This window comes from Oncorhynchus kisutch, linkage group LG25 (genome assembly GCF_002021735.2).
Source record: "Oncorhynchus kisutch isolate 150728-3 linkage group LG25, Okis_V2, whole genome shotgun sequence".
NCBI lineage: Eukaryota > Metazoa > Chordata > Actinopteri > Salmoniformes > Salmonidae > Oncorhynchus > Oncorhynchus kisutch.
Window position 1 is genome coordinate 16,714,344 of NC_034198.2, and position 25,391 is coordinate 16,739,734.

At 42.0% G+C, this 25,391-nt stretch overlaps 1 protein-coding gene across 4 annotated transcripts in view; it reads left to right on the forward strand.

Annotated features, from left to right (window-relative positions):
• Nucleotides 1-25,391, forward strand: part of ca10a (carbonic anhydrase Xa) — a 314,149-nt gene that overhangs the window by 150,300 nt on the left and 138,458 nt on the right. For 2 of the 4 annotated variants that reach the window (XM_031805092.1, XM_031805093.1), the window contains exon 5: nt 22,018-22,062. The exons of the other annotated variants lie outside the window; for them this stretch is intronic. In XM_031805092.1, the coding sequence (XP_031660952.1) occupies nt 22,018-22,062 (45 nt within the window). The remainder of the gene's footprint in view (nt 1-22,017; nt 22,063-25,391) is intronic. 4 annotated transcript variants of the gene reach the window in all.

Consider the following 25,391-nt stretch of genomic DNA (forward strand, 5'->3'; position numbering starts at 1 on the left):
GCTTCGCTAACGTACAGATGAATTCAAAGTTATAAAGTAACGATAATTCATGCAAGTTTAAAGTTAGATAACATTGAAAACAGTGCATGTGATACACTACTCTGTACCCCGTTTACAGGCCCTGACCCTGGATAATCTAACCCTGACCTTAAAGAAAATAATGGCATTTAATGTATTTTTGACAGTGTTCATAGGTTCCCTATAGCCACCTGCAATTACAGTTGTTTATACTGTATTATGCACATAGGAGGCACTACCCCATCATGTCTGTGGGAGCCACAGACATGATGGGGTAGTGCAACACACACAGATGTTTATTGCAAAGGACCAATCGCATTACCATCACACAAACAGATTCAATTATGCAAATTGCGGATTGAAATTAATTAGACACAAGCTTGGGTTGGCTGAGCCCATGCGAAGCTGTCACCATATCTCAAAGTGAGAGCCAGCTGCTTTGTCTGGTTGTCTGTCTGGGTGTCTGTCTGGTTGTCTGTCTGGTTGTCTGTCTGGTTGTCTGTCTGGTTGTCTGTCTGGTTGTCTGTCTGGTTGTCTGTCTGGGTGTCTGTCTGGGCAGGAATATCTTCAACATGCACTGTAACGGAAAAACGTTCAATGATATGGTAATTTGGGGAATTATAAACACTCAAAAACTCTGAAACATTTTCCTGCAGCATACTGTAAATGATGGTACATTATAGGAAAATATTGTGGGCGGGGCAAAGAGTTAATGTATTTCGTATGGTGCACTGTAAAAAAAAAAAGTTTTTATACACTAGAACCGCTGGGCCTCGACGGACCCCCTTCAAGCTAATGAACAGTCATTCTGACTGCAACATTCTAACAGTGTAATTAATACATTTCATACAGTATATGCTATCGCAAAAATCTTCATGGAGTGACTTTGCTACAACTATGAAACAAAGGAGATAATTGTGGACTTTGGGAAACATCAGAGAGAGCACCACATCGACGGGACAGCAGTGGAGAAGGTGGAAAGTTTTAAGTTCCTCGGCGTGCACATCACGGACAAACTGAAATGGTACACTCACACAGACAGTGTAATGAAGAAGGTGCAACAGCGCCTCTTCATCCTCAGGAAGCTGAAGAAATTTGGCTTGTCACCTAAAACCCTAACAAACTTTTACATATGCACGGCCCACAACCACAGGGCAAACTACCTGCCCTCCAGGGCACCTTCAGCACCCGATGTCACAGGAAGGCCTGATGAGTCTTCAGTAAAGACTTAAAGGTTGAGACCGAGTTTGCGTCTCTCACATGGGTAGGCAGACCATTCCATAAAAATGAGCTCTATAGGAGAAAGCCCTGCCTCTAGCTGTTTGCTTAGAAATTCTAGGGACAATTAGGAGGCCTGCGTCTTGTGACCGTAGTGTGCGTGTAGGTATGTACGGCAGGACCAAATCAGAGAGATAGGTAGGAGCAAGCCCATGTAATGCTTTGTAGGTTAGCAGTAAAACCTTGAAATCAGCCCTTGCCTTGACAGGAAGCCAGTGTAGGGAGGCTAGCACTGGAGTAATATGATCAAAATGTTTGGTTCTAGTCAGGATTCTAGCAGCCGTATTTAGCACTGATCCGTCCTACCACTGTTGTGTCGTCACTAAACGTAATGATGGTGTTGGAGTCGTGCTTGGCCACGCAGTCATGGGTGAACAGGGGACTAGGCACGCACCCTGAGGGGCCCAAGTGTTCAGAAACAGCCTGTTGTTGCCTACCCTTACCAACTGGGGACGGCCTATCAGGAAATCCAGGATCTTGTTGCAGAGGGAGGTGTTTACTTCCAGGGTCTTTAGCTTAGTAATGAGCTTTGTAGTCAATGACCATCATTCTCACATAGGTGTTCCTTTTGTCCAGGTGAGAAACGACAGTGTGGACTGTGATTGAGATTGCGTCATCTGTGGATTTGTTGGGGCGGTATGCGAATTGGAGTGGGTGTAGGGTTTTCGGGAGGATGGTGTTGATGTGAGTTATGGCCAGCCTTTCAAAGGACTTCATGGCTACCAATGTGTGTTACGGGGTGGTAGTCATTGAGGCAGGTTACCTTCGCTTTCTTGGGCCTATGGTGGTCTGCTAGAAACATATTACATACTCGGTCAGGAAGAGGTTGAAAATGTCAGTGAAAACACTTGCCAGTTGGTGCCCGTGCTCTGAGTACACGTCCTGCTAATCTGTCTGGCCCTGCGGCCTTGTGATTGTTGAGCTGTCTAAACGTCTTGCTCACATCGGTTATGGAGAGCGTGATCACAGAGTCGTCCGGAACAGCTGGTGCTCTCTTGCGTGCTTCAGTGTTGCTTGCCTCGAAGTGAGCATAAAAGGCATTTAGCTCATCTGGTAAGCTTGCGTCACTGGGTTTCCCTTTGTAGTCCGTAATAGTTTGCATGCCCAGCCACATCCGATGAGCTTCAGAGCTGGTGTAGTAGGATTCAATCTTAGTCCTGTATTGATGCTTTAAGTGTTTGATGGTTCGTCTGAGGACATAGCGGGATTTCTTATAAGCATCCGGATTAGTGTCCCGTTCCTCGAATGCAGTAGCTCTAGCCTTTAGCTCGGTGTGTATGTTGCCTGTAATCCATGGCTTCTGTTTGGGATATGTATGCACGATCACTGTTGGGGTGACTGAGGTGGTATACTCTTAAATGCCATTGGATGAATCCCAGAACATATTCCAGTCTGTGCTAGCAAAACAGTCCTGTAGTGCAGCATCTGCGTCATCTGACCACTTCCACCTAAGGATAGGAAAATGAACAAGCTGGCATTTAACAAACTGTACAACGCTATAAACAAGAAAGAAAACCTACATCCAGAGGCTGCTTTTCTGGTTGCCGGCAATTTTAATTCTGACATGTGATGCCAAATGTGTATCAACACGTCTCCAATGCCACTAGAGGCAATAAAGTCCTAGACTACTGTTATTCTACCCAGAAGGCCCTCCTTTGTGCTCCATTCTGTACTCCTGCTTCCTTTTTACAAGTAGAAACTCAAACCGGAAGGACCCGTGACTCACTCTGTTGAGAAATGGTCACGAGAATCAGGGATTATGCTAGAGGACTGCTTTGCTAGCGCTGATTGGATTATGTTTAGAGACTAAGCCAATAACATTTACGAGCTAACCACCTCCATCACTGGCTTCATTAGAAAATGTATTGGCGACGTTGTCCCCATGGTGAGGGTTCGCCGCTTCCTCAATCAAAAGCCCTGGATTAACACCAAGGTTGGCGCTAAACTAAAGGACATGGTTACCACACACAGAGCTATCGTAGACAACCCTGAGGCTACGGCTGAGGACAGCAATAATTACAAGATGTCCCGCTATGACCTCCGCAGAGTCATCAAACGAGCAAAAGGACAATACAGGAATAAGGTCGAATCATTCTACACAGGCTCCGACTCCCGCCGCATGTGGCAGGGTTTACAGTCCATTACGCTTTACAAAGGAAAACCCATCCGTGATCTACCACAGAACTCAATACATTTTATGCACGCTTTGACAACAACAACACCGTGCCGGGTGTGAGGGTCATCACCTACCCAGAGTATGGGGTGATCTCAGCTTTCCGAGGCCCGACGTGAAAAAGGTCTTTAATCAGGTCAACACCCACGAGCCCGCGGGGCCCAACGGTATTCCCGGGCCGGTTCACAGATTATGTGCAGAGCATCTGGCAGGTATATTCACGGTAATTGTCTACCTCTCCTTGTCCCCGTCTGTAATCCCCACAGGTTTTAAGATGACCACCATCATTCCTGTCCCCAGGAACTCACTGCCACACGAACTCAAATGCCACAATGACTACCGCCATGTAACACTCACTTCTCTAATCATGAAGTGCTTTGAGAGGCTGGTTATGGCACACAGTAACTCCACCATCCCAGACACCCTAGACCCACTCCAATTTGCATACTGCCCCAACAGATCCATATATTACACAATCTCAATTGCTCTCCACACTGCCCTCACCCACCTATGTGAGAATGCTGTTCATTGACGACAGCTCAGCATTTAACACCATTGTCCCCTCCAAGCTCATCACCAAGCTTTGTGGGTCTGGGTCTGAACACCTCCCTCTGCAACTGGATCCTGGACTCCTTGACGGGTCGACCCCAGGTGGCGAGGGTAGGCAACCTCACCTCTGCCACACTGACCCTCAGCACAGAGGCCACACAGGGTGTGTGCTTAGTCTCCTCCTGTACTCCCTGTTCACCCACAACTGCGTGGCCTCGCACAACTCCAACACCATCATTAAGTTTGACACGACGGTGCTTTGCCTGATCACCGAGGACGATGAGTCTACAGGAGGGACGGAGGGGGGGGGGGGCGCAAATCAATTGTTAAGGACTCCAACCACCCAAGCCATAGATTATCCTCTCTGCACAGCAAGCAGTACCGGTGCATCAAGTCTGGCACACACAGGCTCTTGAACAGCTTTTATCCCCAAGCAATAAGGCTGATAAATAGCTAACAAAATAGCTACACGGACTATCTGAGTTCACCTTGTGTCCTTTTATTTTCAGTTTTGTCTCTATGCACACTCACAGGGCCCTACACACTCACACACACACTCTCCATAATCTGCTCACTCACACATAACATGCACATAGATTTATACCGACTCTACACACACACACCCACTTACATACAACCTGCTGCTACTCTGTTTATCTTATGAACTGACACCTAGTCACCTTATCCCTATACATACAGTATATACCTCTATCACTCCAGTATCCCTGCATATTGTAGCTATGATATTGGAACTGACCCTGTATATACTGTACTTACTCATTGTGTTTTTCATGTTTTTTCTTATTTTCTCGTGTTTTTTAAAAGTATTACATTGTTATTGATTATTGCATTGTTGGATTTTGAGTTTGCAAGAAAGCCATTTCACTGACATTAAAACTTGAAACTTGACACAATTTTCTGAACTTTCACTTGCTTGACACACTTCCTTGCCTTTGTTTGGTTGTAGTGCATGACAGTCTCCGGTTCCCTGTCTACTTGTCATTTTTCTTGCCATTCTTTAGCACTGTTGTGGAGTGCAACAGCTTTGCGGGTGCCTCCCGCCTCACTTTGTTCATGGTGCCGGCCAGACTTGTTTTCTTTTCAAGCAGCTTGTTTGCCAATGACAGTGAAGTGAAAAAATTGTCCATGGTGATGTTTCTCCCCATGCCAATTTAAGGTTCCGCAATCCTCATCACCACATTCTCCGACCCTCGTCTCACCTGCTGCCCGGATGTTTTCCCAGATATTGAAAGCCGTTCAGCATGAACAATTGCCTCCTTCAACTAGGCCAGAGTAGACTGATAAGACTGCTTGGATTCAGTGGACTGATATACAGTAGGACACATACCATTTTAAGATTATAACTAGAATGGATCAATATAGTAGAATGTCCTGCCCTGTTCTTCATTCACAATTGCTGATTACATGATTATGCATCGTTCTCTTCCCCTCGCTCATCATCTCACCCATTCTCCCCCTTTCTCCCCCATCATACAGTGGCTTTTCCTTTAAAAGTTTGCGGGATGTCAGCCATTGTTGCCAGAATGACCCAATTTACCACAATCTGCCACCATCTACCACAAACGGTCAAAACTTTTAAAGGAAGAGCCATCTGTTTCTGTATAGTTTAGGTTCAGTTTCGTGGCAATTATCAGAGTAATTATCTGCTGGGCACTGCACTTTCAACTGACGGAAGAAGGAGTGGAGCAGGTCTGACTCTTGGGAGAAGGAGGGGCAATGGGGGAAAACCATTTTAAAAAATGAAATGCCCTTCCAAAACTGGTTATAACTCCAGTTCAGTTTGTGATATTAAGATTCTAACACCTACAGTGTGTTGACTTAAATTATGGCAAGAGTAATAAAAAAATTATAATTCTTGAGCAGTCAAAATGACTGCTTTAGCGGTTCAAGTGTAAAGTGCATTACTGTAAACATTACACACCCACAGTCTGAGCATGCAGCCATGGAATGTCCAGCTGTGTTTGAATTTGAATTATAAATGCAGATTAGAGGAGTGTGAGTGGTGCTGACAGACGGGTTTTGGTGGTGTTCAGGTGTGTGTGTGTGTGTGTTTGTGTGTGTGTGTGTGTGTGTGTGTGTGTGTGTGTGTGTGTGTGTGTGTGTGTGTGTGTGTGTGTGTGTGTGTGTGTGTGTGTGTGTGTGAGTGTGAGTGTGTGTGTGAGTGTGTGTGTGTGTGTGTGTGTGTGTGAGTCTGTGTGTGTGAATGTTTGCTCTATGTGTGTGTGTGTGTGTGTGTGTGAGTGTGTGAGACTGTTTGCTCTATGTGTGTGTGTGTGTGTTCAGATAGTGCTTTGTGCTCTGCAGCGTGATTCACAGCAAAGTGGGTCATGGTGAGTGGAGACTCTGAGCAGCAGCTTTACTTCCTGCAGTTTCACGCCCCAGCCTCCTGATCAGAGGGAGGGATATGCGACTGCACTGTGTGGCCTGGCTCTGATTACAAGGCCCCCTCCATTATGTCTCAGACAACAAATCAAATGTATTTGCGCCGAATACAATAGGTGTAGAACTTATCGTGAAATGTTTACTTACAAGCCCTTAACCAACAATGCAGTTCAAGAAATAGAGTTAAGAAAATATTTACTAAATAAACTAAAGTAACACAGAAAATAAAAAGTGATTATAGTTATTGTGGAAGGAAAGATAATGGCCATTTTAAAGAACCCAAATGTATTTAGAAGAATGGAGACATTTTTAGTTACAAATCCATTTTCACTGGCATTCATTAGAGGGATATTTAATAGAGGGAAAGTATTCTAAAACACATCATGCATATAAAGTGTTCCTCAGAAGACCATGTGCTCTGCAGTGCTGATATGCAATTTAGATGCTAAATTCCTCAAGCCCCTTTGAGTTTTGGTACATATATAATTATTTCAAAATGTCCTATGTGTTGCATTTGTTGATATCCTCCCCAAAACTCAGTAATGATGTCTCCAGGGAACATGACTTAGCAGACTCTTATTTTTATGTATGCACGTAGATGGATGGGAGCTGGTATCTACATCATTTTGATGTCCCGCATTGCTCACTTGTTCAGCTCACAAATATGAATATCCTTATTCACATAAAGCATTATTCACACAGAGTAGGATATAATGTTGTTGTAGGACCAGTTTTGACTTGTAGATCATAATGAATAAGATTGACAAGGAGGAACTGATTCTAGAGCAGTCCTACTGAGAACGTTTTTAACACAGGTAACTCATATAAGCACCATCTGCACTCACCACAATCAAATCACATCAAACTTTATTTGTATAGCACCTTTCACAAATACAGTACATTTAACAACAACTGTGGCCTGATTCAACAATAAACAAAATAACTATTACCAGTTACAATAAAATGTAAAATAGATAAACAAAACACTGCTATGTAATTGGCTGACTTCACTCAGTGGCCAATGAAGTGAATTGGAGAGTCCTGTCCTTGATGAATACTAATTACTTCCTCTAACAAGCTTACCACACTCCCTGGAACGACTACACGCCAGCCACTAATTACAGAGGAGCAGTCACTGGCAGCCACATACACACATACGCACTGACACACTCACATGCGTGAACACACACACACACACACACACACACACACACACACACACACACACACACACACACACACACACACACACACACACACACACACACACACACACCCTGGGCAGTCTCCACACACAGCTTTAGCATCAGGACAGAGACAGGAGCTTGGCAGGCTGTGTTGTACAGACATGGCAGTGCTGTATTGGGTTGGTGGGTTGACAGACAGTCAGAGAGGATAAAGTAATGGATGGAGCAGCATCATGCTGTATGTTGCCCCACACACAATGTTTCTCCACACACTGACAGATGTAGAGGGGGAGAGCAGTAAACGACAGTGGCAGAAACTTGACAGGGGTGGACAGGGGTTGGCACACTGATGTTGGTGTAATGTAATTATCATGTGGATTTGGCCAACAGGTAACTAACCAACACTATACCCTCATTGTATACATGCAGTGCTTTCAGAAAGTATTTAACCCTTTGACTTTTTTTTTTCTTAAAAAGTCAAGGGGTCTGAATACTTTCCGAATGCAGAGTCGTAACCTGTTATTATATAGTACAGTGGTTCCTGTGATTGTGGACCGGTTGGCTTAGTCTGGTCGAGCCAAGGTTGTGCTGTCCTATTGTTCAGTATGATTCCAGATCATGTAATAGAACAGCATTGAATCATTCCTCATGTTCTCAATGTCTCTCTCCTCTATCGAAATCACTTTTTTGTTTTTTCTCTGCCGTTTTAAAATACAATTTATTCAGACTGGAATTATCTGCTGTATAATATTACAGGTATTTGTCACTTTCTTGTCAAAGGAGAAAGAGGCATTTGATTATTGCTGAAATATAGACTATAAAAATGCTGGGTTAAAAACATTGGGTTATTTTGACCCAGCCAGTTGGCTCACTCAGTGGGCTATTGATGCTGGGTTGAGCGTTATAGAATCCTGAATGCTGATTGCTGATTGGTCAAAACCTCATTCCAACCGGTGTCTATTCCAAGTTAAAATACCTATTTACTCCGTTACATCTGACTGAGCAAACCACTGTCTCATCAGTCCAACCAGGCAATTTATAAACTTGATCTCCACTATAAAAAGCATCTAGACATTATCTCACATTTCTTTTAGACTAACATTTAGTTTTCAACAGTGGAGATGTACAAACTTTGCTGTCTGTCTCCCTGACATTTGCAAAATTGTTTCAATATTCAAATTCAGTCTCTAGCTGTCGCATGGTAATGACCGTGTCGGGAAGAGACAGACAGGCAGGCAGCTTTTATCAGCCATATGGATATATACCAAGAAATATCGATATAAATCAGGTAAAACAAAATGAAGTGCAGCTAGTTTGCAGTCTTTCCAGCTTCAGTTTGAAATGATTGTGTTAGTTGGGTTGATGGCTAGGCTCCTCTGAACAACAGTGTCCTGATGAGAGAGCACATTTTTGATGCCAGGTGATGTCTCGCCTCATTAGCTAATTGTTATGGATGTATCCAAATAAATGTCACTAGAAAACAGCTTAAACAAATGCAAATGCAGCTACTATTCTGGCTGCACCGTTTGACGTGACGGTAAGTTTGCCGTAGTTGGCTAGCTAGCAAGCAAGGGATAGGAACGTTCCCAGCCAGTATGGCAATAGAACATTTAAAACGAACGATTGGGTTGAGTCCATAGATGCAGAACAAAAAGACTTAAGGACTGGGTCGCGTCTCTGGCAACCGAACCGATGGAACAAACGACCAGCCGGCTTGGGTAGCAACACTAGATTGCTTTCGAGGCTATATCTTGGAGAAGGATGAAATTGTATGAATAAATTAATCAAAATAATACAAATATGTTCATTATTATTTGAATGTGTTGGGTAACCCGTTGTATAAAAGTGATAATGCCCAAGAAGCTGTTGTTTGGAGAATATATTGGCACTTTTTTACTTCGACTTCATCTCAAGCCTAAAAACAGCCATGCCACTATATCCTCCAAACATCAGCTTTGGGGTCATTATCACTTAAATGAACCACCACGTCAGATCAGAAGACTGGAGGCATGGCTTACCAGGGGCCTGGCGTTCAGATAGTTATTTTTGGCCACCAGTGAGAGTAAATTACACTCTGTTTCATCTGTTCGGTTGCATTGTTATCTACAGTATATATTGAGCACAGATTGTAATTTTTTTAAATTATTATTATCTTGTTTTTAAATGTCATGACTTCCGCCGAAGTTGGTTCCTCTCCTTGTTCGGGCGGCGTTTGGCGTCGCCGGTCTTCTAGCCATCATTGATCCATTTTTCATTTTCCATTTGTTTTGTCGTCTTCCCACACACTTGGTTTCAATTCCATCCTTACATGTTGTGTATTTAACTCTCTGTTCCCCCCCATGTCCTTGTCTGGAATTGTTTGTTGTATGTGCTTGTGCACATTATTCTGGTGGCGATGGGTTTCGTACCCATTGTATTGATTGTTCTGTTTATGGTGATTTTTATTTTAAACTGCGCCATTGTAACACAGTTTTTGCTCTCCTGTGCCTGACTTCTCTGCCACCAGTACGCACCCCTTATATTAAAATATATTTTATGAGTGTCACGATCGCCGTAAGAAGCGGACCAAAGCGCAGCGTGGTGTGAATGCATCATTTAATAGATGACAAAAAACACGAAGTAAACTGTACAAAAACAATAAACAAATAACGACCGTGAAGCTATCATAAGAACTGTGCTGACACAAGCAACTAACATAGACAATCACCCACAAACAAACAATGAAACCCAGGCTAGCTAAGTATGATTCTCAATCAGAGACAACTAATGACACCTGCCTCTGATTGAGAACCATACTAGGCCGAAACATAGAAATCCCCAAATCATTGAAAACCAAACATTGACTGCCCACCCCAACTCACGCCCTGACCATACTAAATAATGACAAAACAAAGGAAATAAAGGTCAGAACATGACAATGAGTTCCTCAAGTGCCTACACAGAGTTACCACATTGTTCTAATATTGAAATAATAATCTTAACAATTTTATGTTGGAATATGTAGTGCAAAAATATTGAATGAAAAGTGACGTTTGCAGTGTACAAACTTAACGTGATGAACAGGAATGAAATGTACTCTCACGGGTGGCCAAATATAACTATCTGATTGTGTGTTTTGTCCACTATTTACCCAGTGCTGGGTTGTTATTAACTCAGCAATTTTTGTGTATCAGTGTTAGGACAGTTTAGCAGGTTTTAACCTTTTTTATTAGAGACATTTTGCACACAAGGCTCCATCTGTATTTATGAAACATTTTCTCTCTCTTTTTTTCTCCTTTCTTCTCAAAAATCTATATTCTTAAACAGTCTCCCATCACACATGCTTGAGCAGATATCAAAATTCTGGACCATGTGCGATAAGTAATCATGGCAATATACCATCAATCTATATAGTCTCCTAGCTACTGCATAGTTACCACGGGCCTAGCATAAATCTGGAGTCCCGTAGTTATGATGCATTTAACATTGTTGACATTATGAAACAGCCGGCATGGTTATATGGGGATATCAGGGATGAACCCACTGCCAGAGGCTTATTAAATATACACACTGCTGTATGGCTGACTATGCCATGCTCCTTTATAATATGGGACTATCTGAGCGGTTCTAACTTGAACACAGCCATTTCTAAGAGCCAATAAGATCATTATTCTCTTGTGAAGGTTTATATTTTTCTTCCTTTCCGACATTTTGTTTTTCATCTGCTCAGGGATGGTAGCTTTGAAAGGTTAAAGGAGGCCCATTTACAAATACATGTATAGTAGATGAAGGTCTTTTGTGAAATCGCGAGTTCATTCATTCCCCTCTCTTTTTCCTTCCCTAATTAGACAACATTGAACCATTGGTAAGCCTCTATATTCTCTCTCCCCTCTTCATGCTCTCTCTCTCTCTCTCTCTCTCTCTCTCTCTAGGCCTAGTCCTCTCTACTTTTTTCCTTTCACTATCAGTTCAATATGTTTTCCATTTACAAGGTTAGCACTGAACGCAGACTGAAATGTATTGAGCCTGCTCTCCAAATCCAATTGTGTGTGTCCATTTTCCTGGTGCTAATGTAGGGTAGAGACGCTTCATAAGGAGGCTGATGCTTTTATCAAGGACTGCTAAAACACCTATTGAAAGGCTACGCGTCACTCAATCTTTTGCCCTCCCTCTCACTCGCTCCCGCTAATGCTCAGCTGTGGGAAATATCCTTCTTTCCCTTTCTATATATTTATATATTCTTATTCCATTCCTTTACTTAGATTTGTGTGTATTAGGTAGTTGTTGTGGAATTGTTAGATTACTTTTTAGACATTGTCGGAACTAGAAGCACAAGCATTTCGCTACCCTCGCAATAACATCTGCCAACCATGTGTATGTGACCAACAACATTTGATTTGATTTGATTTTTATGCCATCTGCCTGTTTTTGTCTGCTCCATGTAGACCACATTTACTGAACCTAGGTTTATCTCCATAGTATTGCTTCACATTTTAATTTCTACGTGTCTTAGACTGAAATGTACTGTATAATGTTACCATAATTCCATCGTGCATGTACACACATGCAAGCGCACACACCATAAGCTACAGCATATTGTTTGACAGTGAGTAACATCGTTGTGGGGCTCCCTCGTGATCAGAGTTCAAGGTTGAGACTGATTATGACACGGATATATATCCTGTCCTCCTCATAAAAAAAAAAAAGATCTCTCCTCTCATCCTCTATGGTTGGAGCAAGGCAATTACAGAGAGACAGTGACTTAATGAGGAGCAAATAGGAGAGGAGAGACATATTAATCATCTCTGGATAACTTCCTGTAGCTGGGTTATCATTCTGCCTCTCCTTAACATTTTCCCCTTCGCATCTCAAATTAAGTTATGTCGTAATTACTGCAGTCAGATAGTGGGCCTAAATCTTCTTTCGGGAGTTTGTAGTCAGCTCGGCACTACATTAGACTGAATATAGTTGTTATTAATGTCCTCTTGATTGTTTTATTATTGTGTTGTTATAGTTTGTTACAGGTTCTGGGTTTTTCCATTTATATTCTGAGGTTGGACTTTAGCACATATAGCTCGGCAGCACGTAGGGCGCAACGATTGGTGTCACCTTGTTAGTCAGTATGGGCTACACCTGTGCTGGGCGCCATCTCGTTAGTGGGAAGGTGTTTCACCTGTGCTGGCCCAGATGCTTTTTGAGAGTGGCTGGCCCATTGCGCCAGTTGTCTTGAGAGATGTGGAGGGCCAACACCTTGAGATTGTATGCCCTATTCTAAAAAAACTATTATTTATCTGAACTACCCTGGTTTTGGTTTTGCTCCACTTTTTGGTTTGCTTCCGGTCTAAGTTTGGTGTGGGTTTTTCTTTTGTTTGCCTCTTCTTGGGCAAATTGAGTTGGCATTCATGGTGGGTGTCTTTTAGGTTCCAGTTGAACCCCTCTTACAAGTTGTAGTATTACAAGACGCATAGGGGACCGGTGGATTACTTGAGGAGTGTGGAGTAGGCTCAACATCACATAACAAGGTTGAAAAGGGGTGTCAGGCTACATTGTATTAGGTTTTGTTTTGTTGTGGTTATGTTCCCCCAGAAGAGGTTTAAGCGATGCAGAGATGAGGTATACCCTTTTAGGTCTGCCCATCTGTGTATGTCTGTCTGTCCAGGAGAGCCTTCTTTTCTTCCATTACAGAGGTGGAGGTGCCTCACGTATAGAGACAGATTTATTGGGCTGTTCCCCCGAGTCTCCCAGGCTCTTCAGTGTGTGCGTGTGCGTGTGTGTCGGGGAGAGTGGAGCTGGGTAGAGGGCTGGACGTGTTTCCACTGCTAATGATGACAGGGAGAAGTGAACCACAGATACGTCAGACAGAATCCTACAGCCTTATAGCCCTTAGCCTTGCCCTGGTACAGATGTCTTTGACTGACTTATACCAGCCAGACATGTACAGTAAGAACCCCATTATTTATGATTTCTCTCTCATACATTGTACTATAATGTCAATGTCCCTTGGCACATTTGGTACTAGTGGTATACATTTTGTAATTATTTCTGATATACAGTACCACTCAAAAGTTTGGACACACCTACTCGTTCAAGGGTTTTTCTTTATTTTGACTATTTTCTACATTGTAGAATAATAGTGAAGACATCACAACTATGAAATAACACATATGGAATCATGTAGTAACCAAAAAAGTGTTAAACAAATCAACATATGTGGCCGACCGGCTCAAATCGATCTTACGTATTAAAATGTTTAATTGTGTTTTTTACACTGCATAAAAGTAGAGACTCAGAGCTACAAAACAGTATATCATACACTACAGTTGAAGAACATTGGGAAAGTAATTCTGCTTTGAAAGTTGATCAACTTCTAAACTCACTTTTGAGAAAATGGCCTTTGAATGTTTTGGTACTACTATTGGAGAGCCATTCTTTGTCTACACCCATTTCCAGACATCTGTGAGAGAGAACAGCTCACTAAACATTACTCGTTCTAGCAGAGCTGGTTAGACTGTTATGTAATTCAGAGCGTTGGTGACAGCAACTATGCTATCAGATTGTCCATTTGTAAATTCAGAGCGTTTTGCTTTCAGAGCGCACACCGGATGTAAATTCATCAGATATTCAGCACTCTCTGGCACACTCAGACGAGAGTGCTCGGAAATCGGAGTAGATGGTCATACTGAATTGACGGACGCAATGGTTACTTGCGTAGTGGAGTCTTTTGTTAAGACATGTAGCCAGGTAAACAATAAACCATAATCACAACTCATGACGTTACTATCCTGCATGAATACACAGGTATCTAACCAACCAGGTTCAATGTTAGTTAGCTACCATTAGACTATAGCTAGCTAAACAAATGGCTCTGAGATTCAAAAATAAGGCCATACACATAACGTTAGGTAAACAATGCACCATAATCACAACTCATGATGTTCATTATTCATTCATAACTGCACGGCCAGGCACGACTCCAACACCACCATTAAGTTTGCTGATAACACAACAGTGGTAGGCCTGATCACCAACAATGTCGAGGCAGCATATAGGGATGAGGTCAGAGACCTGGCCATTGGGTGCCAGGACAACAACCTCTCCCTCAACGTGATCAAGACTAAGGAGATTATCTATGCATAAATCACTTTAATAACTCTAACTACATGTATATTTTACCTCAATTTCCTTGACTAACTGGTGCCCCCGCACATTGACTCTGTACCGATTACCCCTGTGTATAGCCTCGCAATTGTTATTTTGCTGCTGCTCTTTAATTATTTGTTACTTTTATTTCTTATTTTTCTTTAGGTGTTTTTCTTTAAACTGCATTGTTGGTTCAGGGCTTGTAAGTCGGCATGTCATTGTAAGGTCTACTACACCTGTTGTATTTGGCACATGTGACAAATTACATTTGATTTGATTTACTGCCTTGCATGAATCTGCAGGTATCTATCCAACCAGGTTCAATGTTAGCTAGCTAACATTATACTATAGCAAGCCAAGCAAATGGCTCTTTTTGTCAACATTACAAACATGTAATATCTGAACATGTAGCTAGCTAGACGATCTTACCCATATACATCATTCATGGTTGGACGTGTCTCCTGTCGGATGCCATGGTTGCCCTTAGTTTTAAGATGTAATCCGGAGCTAGTTTTGTTCTCCATCTCCTTAGCTATCATACTCTAATTCCACGGATTTCAAAACTCAGTCCTCCAGAAAGTGGAGAGCAACACCTATGCAGTTTTAATACACAATACATAAAAAAATCTGCGTTAAAAAGGATTAACTAGCTCAAATTGACAGAAGCGCGCTATATGGCAGACCATTCATTATCTCAGCCAATCATGGCTAGCAGGAAGGTTGCTGACTTTTTCTTTGGCTTTACCAACTAGGCTCATAATTTAACAATTTTATTCATATTTACAGATGGCATAAAAGTTTGTTATAATTCTTTTAATTAATTAACCTTAATTTAACTAGGCAAGTCAGTTAAGAACACATTCTTATTTACAATGACGGCCTAGGAACAGTGGGATAACTGCCTCGTTCAGGGGCAGAACGACAGATTTTACCTTGTCAGCTTGGTGATTCGATCTAGCAATCTTTCAGTTACTGGCCCAATGGTTTAACCACTAGGATAACTGCAGCCCCATTAAGGGACATGAAAGTTCACATTTTCGAGGCATTTCTGCCCAAAAACACATTTTGATTAAAACATTTTTTTGTTTACGTTCAAACGGCTCTCCTGTGAAGTAGTGACCCGCAACATACGCCTAGCTTCCTGAAACAGTCACATATTTGAGATTCTTCAAAGAAGCCACCCGTTGCCTTGATGACAGCTTTGCACACTTTTGGCATTTTCTTTATTTTGGCTATTTTCTACATTGTAGAATAATAGTGAAGACATCAAAGCTCTGAAATTACAAATGGAATCATGTAGTAACCAAAAAAGTGTTAAACAAATCGATATATTTTATATTTGAGATTCTTCAAATAGCCACCCTTTGCCTTAGTAGCCCTTACACAGCCTGGAGGTGTGTTGGGTCATTGTCTTGTTGAAAAACGAATGATAGTCCCACTAACCTCAAACGATTTGGGATGGCGTATCACTGCAGAATGCCGTGGTAGCCATGCTGGTTAAGTGTGCTTTGAATTCTAAAGAAGTGAATGACAGTTTCACAAGCAAAGCACCCCCATACCTCCTCCTCCATGCTTCAAGGTGGGAACCATACATGCAGAGATCATCCGTTCATCTACTCTGCGTCTCACAAAGACAGTGGTTAGAATAAAAAATCTAAAATTTGGACTCATCAGACCAAAGGACAGATTTCCACCAGTCTAATGTCCATTGCTTGTGTTTCTTGGCCCAAGCAAGTATCTTCTTCTTATTAGTGTCCTTTAGTAGTGGTTTCTTTGCAACAATTCGACCATAAAGGTCTGATTCACGCAGTCTCCTCTGAACAGTTGGTGTTGAGATGATTCTGTTATTTGGCCTGCAATTTCTGAGGCTGGTAACTCAAATTAACATATCCTCTGCAGCAGAGTAACTCTGGGTCTTCCTTTCCTGTGGCAGTCCTCATGAGAGCCAGTTTCATCATGGCGCTTGATGTTTTTTGAGACTGCACATTGTCCGGATTGACTGACCTTCATGTCTTAAAGTAATGATGGACTTTTGTTTCTCTTTGCTTATTCGAGCTGTTCTTGCCATAATATGGATTTGGTCTTTTACCAAATAGGGCTATCTTCTGTATACCACCCCTACCTTGTCACAACAAAACTGATTGGCTCAAACGCATTAAGAAGAAACAAAATTCCACAAATTAACAAGGCACACCTGTTAACTGAAATGCATTCCAGGTGACTAGCTCATGAAGCTGGTTGAGAGAATGCCAAGCATGTGCAAAGCTGTCAAGGAAAATGATGGCTACTTTGAAGTATCTCAAATATAAAATATATTTTGATTTGTTTATTAACACTTTTTTGGTTACTGCATGATCCCATATGTGTTAATTCATAGTTTTGATGTCTTCACTATTATTCTACAATGTAGAAAATAGTCCAAATAAAGAAAAACCCTTAGGTGTGAGTAGGTGTGCCCAATCTTTTGACTGGTACTGTTTAATTCTGTATCTAGAACCCTGCTACACACTAAGAAAAGAGGGTTCTTCAAGGGTTCTTTGCGAATGGTGATGGTTCTCAAAGAACCCTTTTAGTCAATGGTTCTTTGCCATTCACAAAAGGGCTCTTTGCTCTTTTAATGATAATTAAAATGTAGGAGCAGTGGCTCATTAGAATATCCTGGGGCGTGGTTTGTGTACAGCTAATTTTGTGCAATGACACTGAGTGAGTGTCATTCCAGCTTATCTACTCTGCTGTGTTATGCTATTATATTTTATATATGATTATGGTTACTGTGACAGTGTTTTGTGAAGTACTCACATATGGCCTTGTGTCAACTGAGAATGGTTGACTAAGTCAGTAGTTCTCAAGTCTCTCCTCAGGGGATCCCCAGATGTTCCAGAACTAGCACAACCTAATTCAACTTGTTAATAAGCGCAGCGGTGTAAGGCACTGCATCTCAGTGCAAGAGGCGTCACTGCAGTCCCTGGTTTGAATCCAGGCTGCATCACATCCGGCTGTGATTGGGAGTCCCATAGAGCGGCACACAATTGGCCCAACATTGTCCAGGTTTGGCCGGGGTAGGCCATCATTGGAAATAAGGATTTGATCTTAACTGACTTGTCTAGTTAAATTACATTTAAAAAAGGGTTCCATGAAGAACCATCAATGAAAGGTTCACTGTAGCACCAAAAAAAGGGTTCTGCTATGGTTACAAATTCCAAAGAAACTTTGCTTAATCAGTACATTACTGTAAAGAAGTGCTTTCTTTACAGTAATATACTGTTAACGCAAAGTTACTTTGGAATTTATGGTAACATACTGTAACTTTTTTTTACAGTGAGTAACAGGTTGGCTGCCAGTAAGTTACCATAAAAATAAGTACACTTTTTACTGTCTCTGGAAAAGCTGGGGGTCGCCAAGGAGAGAAGTGAGAACCACTGATTTAATAAAGTGTTCTCAATTGACACCAGGGCATATGTGATCCTTTCCGTCACTGGCCATTGTCATATTAAACATGTTCTTGCATAACACAGCAGATTAGATCCACTGGAATGACACTCTCAATCACAGTTGCACAAAAAAAGATGTGAGCAAACCACACACCAAAATATTCGTATGAGCCACCGTCCCTACATTTGAATTATCGCAAAAAGAGGAATGAACCCTTTTCTGAACTGCAAAGAACCATTGAAGGCCTCAAATTGTTCTTTGAGTCATTATGGTCCCACATAGGACCATCACCCTTCCAAAAGAACACTTGAGGGATCTTATTTTCTAAATGTGTAGCCACTGCATTATAATTGATGGCTGCTATTGAGGATTGGAAATACAGCTGCTATTCCAGGGTCTAAAATACTTACATTTACCTGGAATTGTGGTGAAAGAGATGGGTAAGTGCACCCCAGAGTAAGTGCACCCCAGAGTAAGTGCACCCCAGAGGTAAATGCATAAAGCTGCATATATCTGAGCTGTCAGTCACACAAGGGCTCACATACACACACATACACGTACGCACGCAATCACAAACACACACACACACACGCACACACACAGACAGATCTATGTCCTTCAGTTTGAGGTGCAGTTTCCATTCTCCATCGCGTGCTGTGATGTTGTTCCTCTCCGCAGTGAAACTCGAAGAAATAAGTGTTGTTCTCAGATCATTAATTGCTAATGACAATTGAAGGACAGCTACTTGTATTGTACTAACATCTACAACTACTGAAACAAAACTTTTCTTTCGTTTTCTGCTTGTACTGTACTCTGAGTGTGTTCCTTTCAGTTCAGTTGTTTCTGAACAGTAGTAGACTCTTGGAATCATGTCAACGTTATCTTACAATGTAGATTTAGTGTTCTAGTCATTTAGCAGACACTCTTATCCAGAGCGATTAGGGTTAGGTGGCTTGCTCAAGGGCACACCGACAAATTTTTCACCTAGTCGGCTCTGGGATTCAAACCAGCCCAAATGCAAATCCTCTAGAGTTTCCTGTGTTTATTTCCAGTACTTTATGCCTATAGTGTTAACTTCTGTTCTGTGTGTGGATGTGTCAGCTTTTTCTGTGCTGAATATATCTCTGTCTGAGCCAGGCTGGGAGAGCCTGGGATGCTTCTCAGGCCTTGATGTTGCTGCTGAGTTCTTCATTTCAGACCATCCAACGCTCTGAAAAGCTATGTAATGAATTCACATTATTTTGTGCTGCAGCAGTGTTAAACCAGCTAGTTTTGTGGGGTTTGCACACTGTAAGCAGTTCTGTATTTTTGGACTTCAAACTCACTGGGTTGGAGTCAAGGCCCAATATAGCCTTCTGGTCAAAATGTCGCAATGAACTATAGACCCCTATCCAGTACACGACAAACTGACGTCATGTACAGATGTGCGCAACTCTTGACTGCAGTAAGAAAGCCATTGCCATCTGCGCCCATTCAACATTTGTATTACTTCCAAACAAAATAACTTCATGTGGGGGGGTTTTGATTCTTGCTTGAATATTCTATTTGGTTGTGATCTTTGCAAAATAACTATTTTGGATGCAGAAGTTAGCTAGAATGTTAACACTCATTGATATAGGCTATAGCAAAAATCTAGCCAGAGAGACATTTTACTGGTTGAAGTAGACATTTTTGAAATATAATGCAGTTGATTTGTGATGATGGCAAAAAACAATCTAATTATAATCCAAAAAGTCGTGTGAAATGCACTCATAAGCAACATGTAAATAGAGGCTTTTTGTTGTTGTTGCTAGCATTCTATAAGAACTCCCCGTGTTCTTCCACCATCTTGCAATGTTCGCCAACACAGGAAAGGGTCTAGATGGAAGCATTAAATAATGTGCGGCTATTTCCATCCCTATTCCAGTCATATTGTTCATGTCATAACTGTGGCTTGTCGAGCGCGCTCTCCGTTAGTGTTGTCACGATACCAGAATTTTGACTTCGATACTAGATTCAGTATCACGATACTCGATACCATCACCATGCTCAAGACCAAAATGATACCACAACGGTACCCCGGCAACAACAGAAAAGAAGGTGTATTAGCCAACGTCACAGAATGGCACTCGATCCGGAGAGATGAACTCAGCTAATGCTGTTTAATCGTTAGGCATCTTTGGGGTTCAGCATGTATTCTTTTTGCAGAGAAAGCCATGTATGCATCAATTAATCAATTATCCAATAATAAAATCAATTTCAATTGTTTTTAACAATGTAACTACATAGTAACATACTGATAATAATATATTTGAATGGTAAACATCTATTCATAAACTAGGTAACTCAAGATGTAGCCTAGGCCTATTCACAATACAGGTGAATGCATCTTCAATAGGAGTGTGTGCCTGCATTGAGTTGTTGAGCTTGTTTTGACTGGTTTCATGGGGCTACAGATAAAAAGCAATCCGTTTCCTTTTCATTTGGGACCATAACGCAAAATATACAGACTTTAACAACTTCGTTCATTCACTTGATCATCTCCCTCACGCAGAGATACTGGTAAAAAAAAAGCATCTTTGCCTCATGTCTCCTTCACCGAATCAACTGGCTCTGCATGCAAAGCTGGGTAAAGAGAAAGCGCACACTGTTATGATATAAGACATTGCTATTTCTATGAACAATGTGTTGATCACTATTATCAAAAATAAGTCCCCCAAAAATGTACGATTGCTTGTCGTCTGTAGCCCCATGATTAAGTAAATGAATAAAGTTGTGAAAATCTGCATATCTTGTGTTCTGGTTCGCAGAAGTCTCGGCATGCTCTGCCACACTACTCTCCGTGTTGTTAACTCGTTATTATGTCCTCTGGCGCTAACTGTGTCTTGTTGAGAGTTATCGCTAGCTCTTTATGAGGTGGGGAAACACTGCACTCATCATCACATTATGAGAACCCCTCTTCTCCATTCTAAAGGCACATGGTTTAGTCCTGTTATCTAGCTATTAGATGCTGATCCGAAGACTCCTACTCGACCACGTAGGATCCTTGGAAGAAGTGCTCTCAGAATTGTCATGTGTTTTATTTCCTGGACTAATAATGTAATGTTCAATTCAGTGTAGTGGATTGGTCATGAGGAGTAATCTAGTGGTTTTATAGAGTTATGCTCAGTCCTGGATGTCAGTTTGACATCTGGGTTAGGTAATCGTGACCTGGATGGGGAGTTTATGCACGGTGCATGTTTCCTATGTTCTATTCATATACAGGGCATTTGCCTGCAGGCTTTTATCAGAGCTCTGTTTAACTGTCCATAACACACACAGAAACAGATGACCACACACACACACACACACACACACACACACACACACACACACACACACACACACACACACACACACACACACACACACACACACACACACACACACACACACACACACACACACACACACACACACACACACACATTCCCTATCAGATTGAGCAGGATCTGAGAGAAGTCCTGCCCAGAGAGACAGAGAGAGAGAGAGAGAGAGAGGGCAGGGGAGCAAGCAAACCCTACCATCCTCTCCGCTGTGCTATTCTCATTCTGAGCCATCATCCTCCCTTCATCCCACCGCCCGCTGGAGACTTAGCACCGGCTCACTGGCCAGAACCGGCTCCACCAGGGGTTACCAGGAGCTTACTGGCGGCATGAGCACATACGGGAAACGGTGCACCACTGCCCAACAGCGACCCTCCTACCGTCCTGCCCTACAGCTGACACCGTGATGTTTTCTGAACCGTGGTCTCACTGCCACAAAAAACATTCATATTAACTCTGATTTTATATTGAGAACATGTTGATGATTTTCTGATGTTCTATTTGTTTGCATTAGAATATCTGCCGCAGAGAAGGAGGAAACGCTGATGGACCATGTCAGGTGTGAACGCAGTGAGCTTCACTTACTTCTCTATCCCTTATTAGATCCAACACAGAGGGAAGGTAGAGGTGTGTGTGTGTGTGTGTGTGTGTGTGTGTGTGTGTGTGTGTGTGTGTGTGTGTGTGTGTGTGTGTGTGTGTGTGTGTGTGTGTGTGTGTGTCCACGCGCCACACCTGAGCAGTGTTAGCACATTTGACTGCCACCTGGTGCAGCACAAGGCACTGATCTAGTACGCTGCTCCGGGACTAGACTATAGCCAGGAGCTGAAGATACAAGAGCATAATCAAGTCTTAATTACCATTCACCACCCTCTCTCTGTCTGTGTCTACCCCCTCTCTCTCTCTCTCTCTGTCTCTGAGTTCTAACTGTTTTATACCTGGGTTCTTTAAACTGGCTGTGCATGGGCTATTTAATCTCTCTCTCCCTTTCTCTGTTTGAGTTCTAACCACTTAACTGTTTTTAACCTGGGTTCTTTAAACTGGGCTATTTATTTAATCTCTCTCTCTCTCTCTCTCTCTCTCTCTCTCTCTCTCTCTCTCTCTCTCTCTCTCTCTCTCTCTCTCGCTCTCTCTCTCGCTCTCTCGCTCTCTCTCTCGCTCTCTTTCACACACACACACAAGCTTATTTCATTCTTTAATGTGTCTGTGGACAGCTTGGGGCACTGAGCGTGTCAGACCTGGTGTTTAACAGCCTGCCTTTGCTCACAGGCCATAGCAAATCAGTTATTGATACTCATGCTGCAATGGAAATCAAGCCTCCGTGTGTTATTTAGCTACAATTCCACCATGTTCACTGACTTATGGTAAAAGCAATCAAATGATCTGAAGTGGATAATAAGCATTTCTATTTCAAAGCCAAGAGACATAGTATTTCACATCTCAACTCCATGAGCTTCAAAAGAGATGCTTACTTTGTCTCTAAATAGAAATGACACAAAAAAATATATATATAAAAATAAGTGTGTGGCTACAGTAATTCAGCTTACTTGCCACAGTGTGCGTACCTGTTGCCCATCAACAAGTGTAGCCAGCTCTGGAAAGTAAACAACATACACACCAAATTTGTGATGAGAATTTTAACACCCACAGTGTTAAACTAACAATTTTCAAAATGTCCATAAATACCATGGGTAAATTCTTTAAACTTTCTCAGTGTTAGGGAATTAACACCTGTGGTGTTACGTAACCCATTTTGGGGTGTTGTTTTAACACTGTATTTGCATATTTATATCCCAGGGTGCCTTTCGAGTGAATTTTAGCAGTACCCGTACCAACCATGACTGTGTACGCTAGTGACAGAGACATGATTTTTGCTTTTATCGGCTTTCAGTCCTGTAGCCTTCACCAAATGATTATTTTATTGTTTATGGCGTTATATTGCTTTTTTTTACCATACCATACTTCAACAACATAGGTTTACCCTAACAGAGTGGCCTGAAACTACTGGTATTCAAGCCACATCAGCAAGTCATATTTTGCTGGTTTACAAAGAGTCATATTATTCCTAATGGAATCCAGACCGAGCAACATGTACTTTCAGAATAGTACAGGGATTGAATTGAATAAGTAACTGAACATGGAACAAAACAAGAAACACGAGTAGCGCACAGACATGAAACACAGGAACAACATAAAAATAACACCTGGGGAAAGAACCGTAGGGAGTGACAGATACAGTTGTCGGAAGAACCATAGGGAGTGACAGATACAGTTGTCGGAAGTTTACAACCATTTCAATTCAGTTTTTCTACAATTCCTGACATTTAATACTAGTAAAAATGCCCTGTTTTAATTCAGTTAGGATCACCACTTTATTTTAGGAATGTGAAATGTCAGAATAATAGTAGATATATTTCAGCTTTTATTTCTTTCATCACATTCCCAGTGGGTCAGAAGTTCACATACACTCAATTAGTATTTGGTAGCATTGGCTTTAAATTGTTTAACTTGGGTCAAACGTTTCAGGTAGCCTTCCACAAGCTTCCCACAATAAGTAGGGGGAATTTTGGCCCATTCCTCCTGACAGAGCTGGTGTATCTGAGTCAGGTTTGTGGGCCTCCTTGCTCGCACACGCTTTTTCAGTTCTGCCCACAAATGTTCTATAGGATTGAGGTCAGGGCTTTGTGATGGCCACTCCAATACCTTGACTTTGTTGTCCTCAAGCCATTTTGCCACAAATTTTGACACACCAGTCCCTCCTGCAGCAAAGCACCCCCACAACATGATGCTGCCACCCCCTTGCTTCACGGTTGGGATGATGTTCTTCGGGCTTGCAAGCCTCCCCCTTTTTCCTCCAAACATAACGATGGTCATTATGGCCAAACATTTCTATTTTGTTTCATCAGACCAGAGGATATTTCTCCAAAAAGTATTATCTTTGTCCCCATGTGCAGTTGCAAACCGTAGTCTGGCTTTTTTATGGCAGTTTTGGAGCAGCGGCTTCTTTCTTGCTAAGCTGCTTTTCAGGTTATGTAGATATAGGACTCGTTTTACTGTGAATATAGATACTTTTGTAGCTGTGTCCTCCAGCATCTTCACATGGTCCTTTTCTGTTGTTCTGGGATTGATTTGCGCTTTTCGAACCAAAGTACGTTCATCTCGAGGAGACAGAACGCTTCTCCTTCCTGAGCGGTATGATGGCTGCGTGGTCCCATGAGGTGTATACTTGCGTAATATTGTTTGTACTGATGAACGTGGTACCTTCCGGTGTTTGGAAATTGCTCCCAAGGATGAACCAGACTTGTGGAGGTCTACAATTGATTTTGATTTCCCATGATGTCAAGCAAAGAGGCACTGAGTTTTGAAGGTAGGCCTTGAAATACATCCACAGGTACACCTCCAGTTGACTCAAATTATGTCAATTTGCCCATCAGAAGCTTCGAAAGCCATGACATAATTTTCGGGGGTTTTCTTAGTGTATGTACACCTCTGACCCACTGGAATTGTGATACAGTGAGTTATAAGTGAAATAATCTGTCTGTAAACAATTGTTGGAAAAATGACTTGTGTCATGCACAAAGTAGATGTCCTAACCAGCTTGCCAAAACTATAGTTTGTTTACAAGAAATTTGTGGAGTGGTTGAAAAACAAGTTTTAATGACTCCAACCTAAGTGTATGTAACTTCCGACTTCAACTGTGTAGGTGAGCTAATCAGGAAGGTGATGGAGTCCAGGTGAGTCTCGTAATGATGGTGGCAGGTGTGCGTAATAATGAATCAACTCACTCTGTCTTTCCTGCGCTGATTAACGTTCTATGTCTCCAGGTAGGGGGTTAAGTGTATGTGTGGGTGGGTGGAAGGAGGTGTGAGAGGGCATGAACCCTGTAAGAGA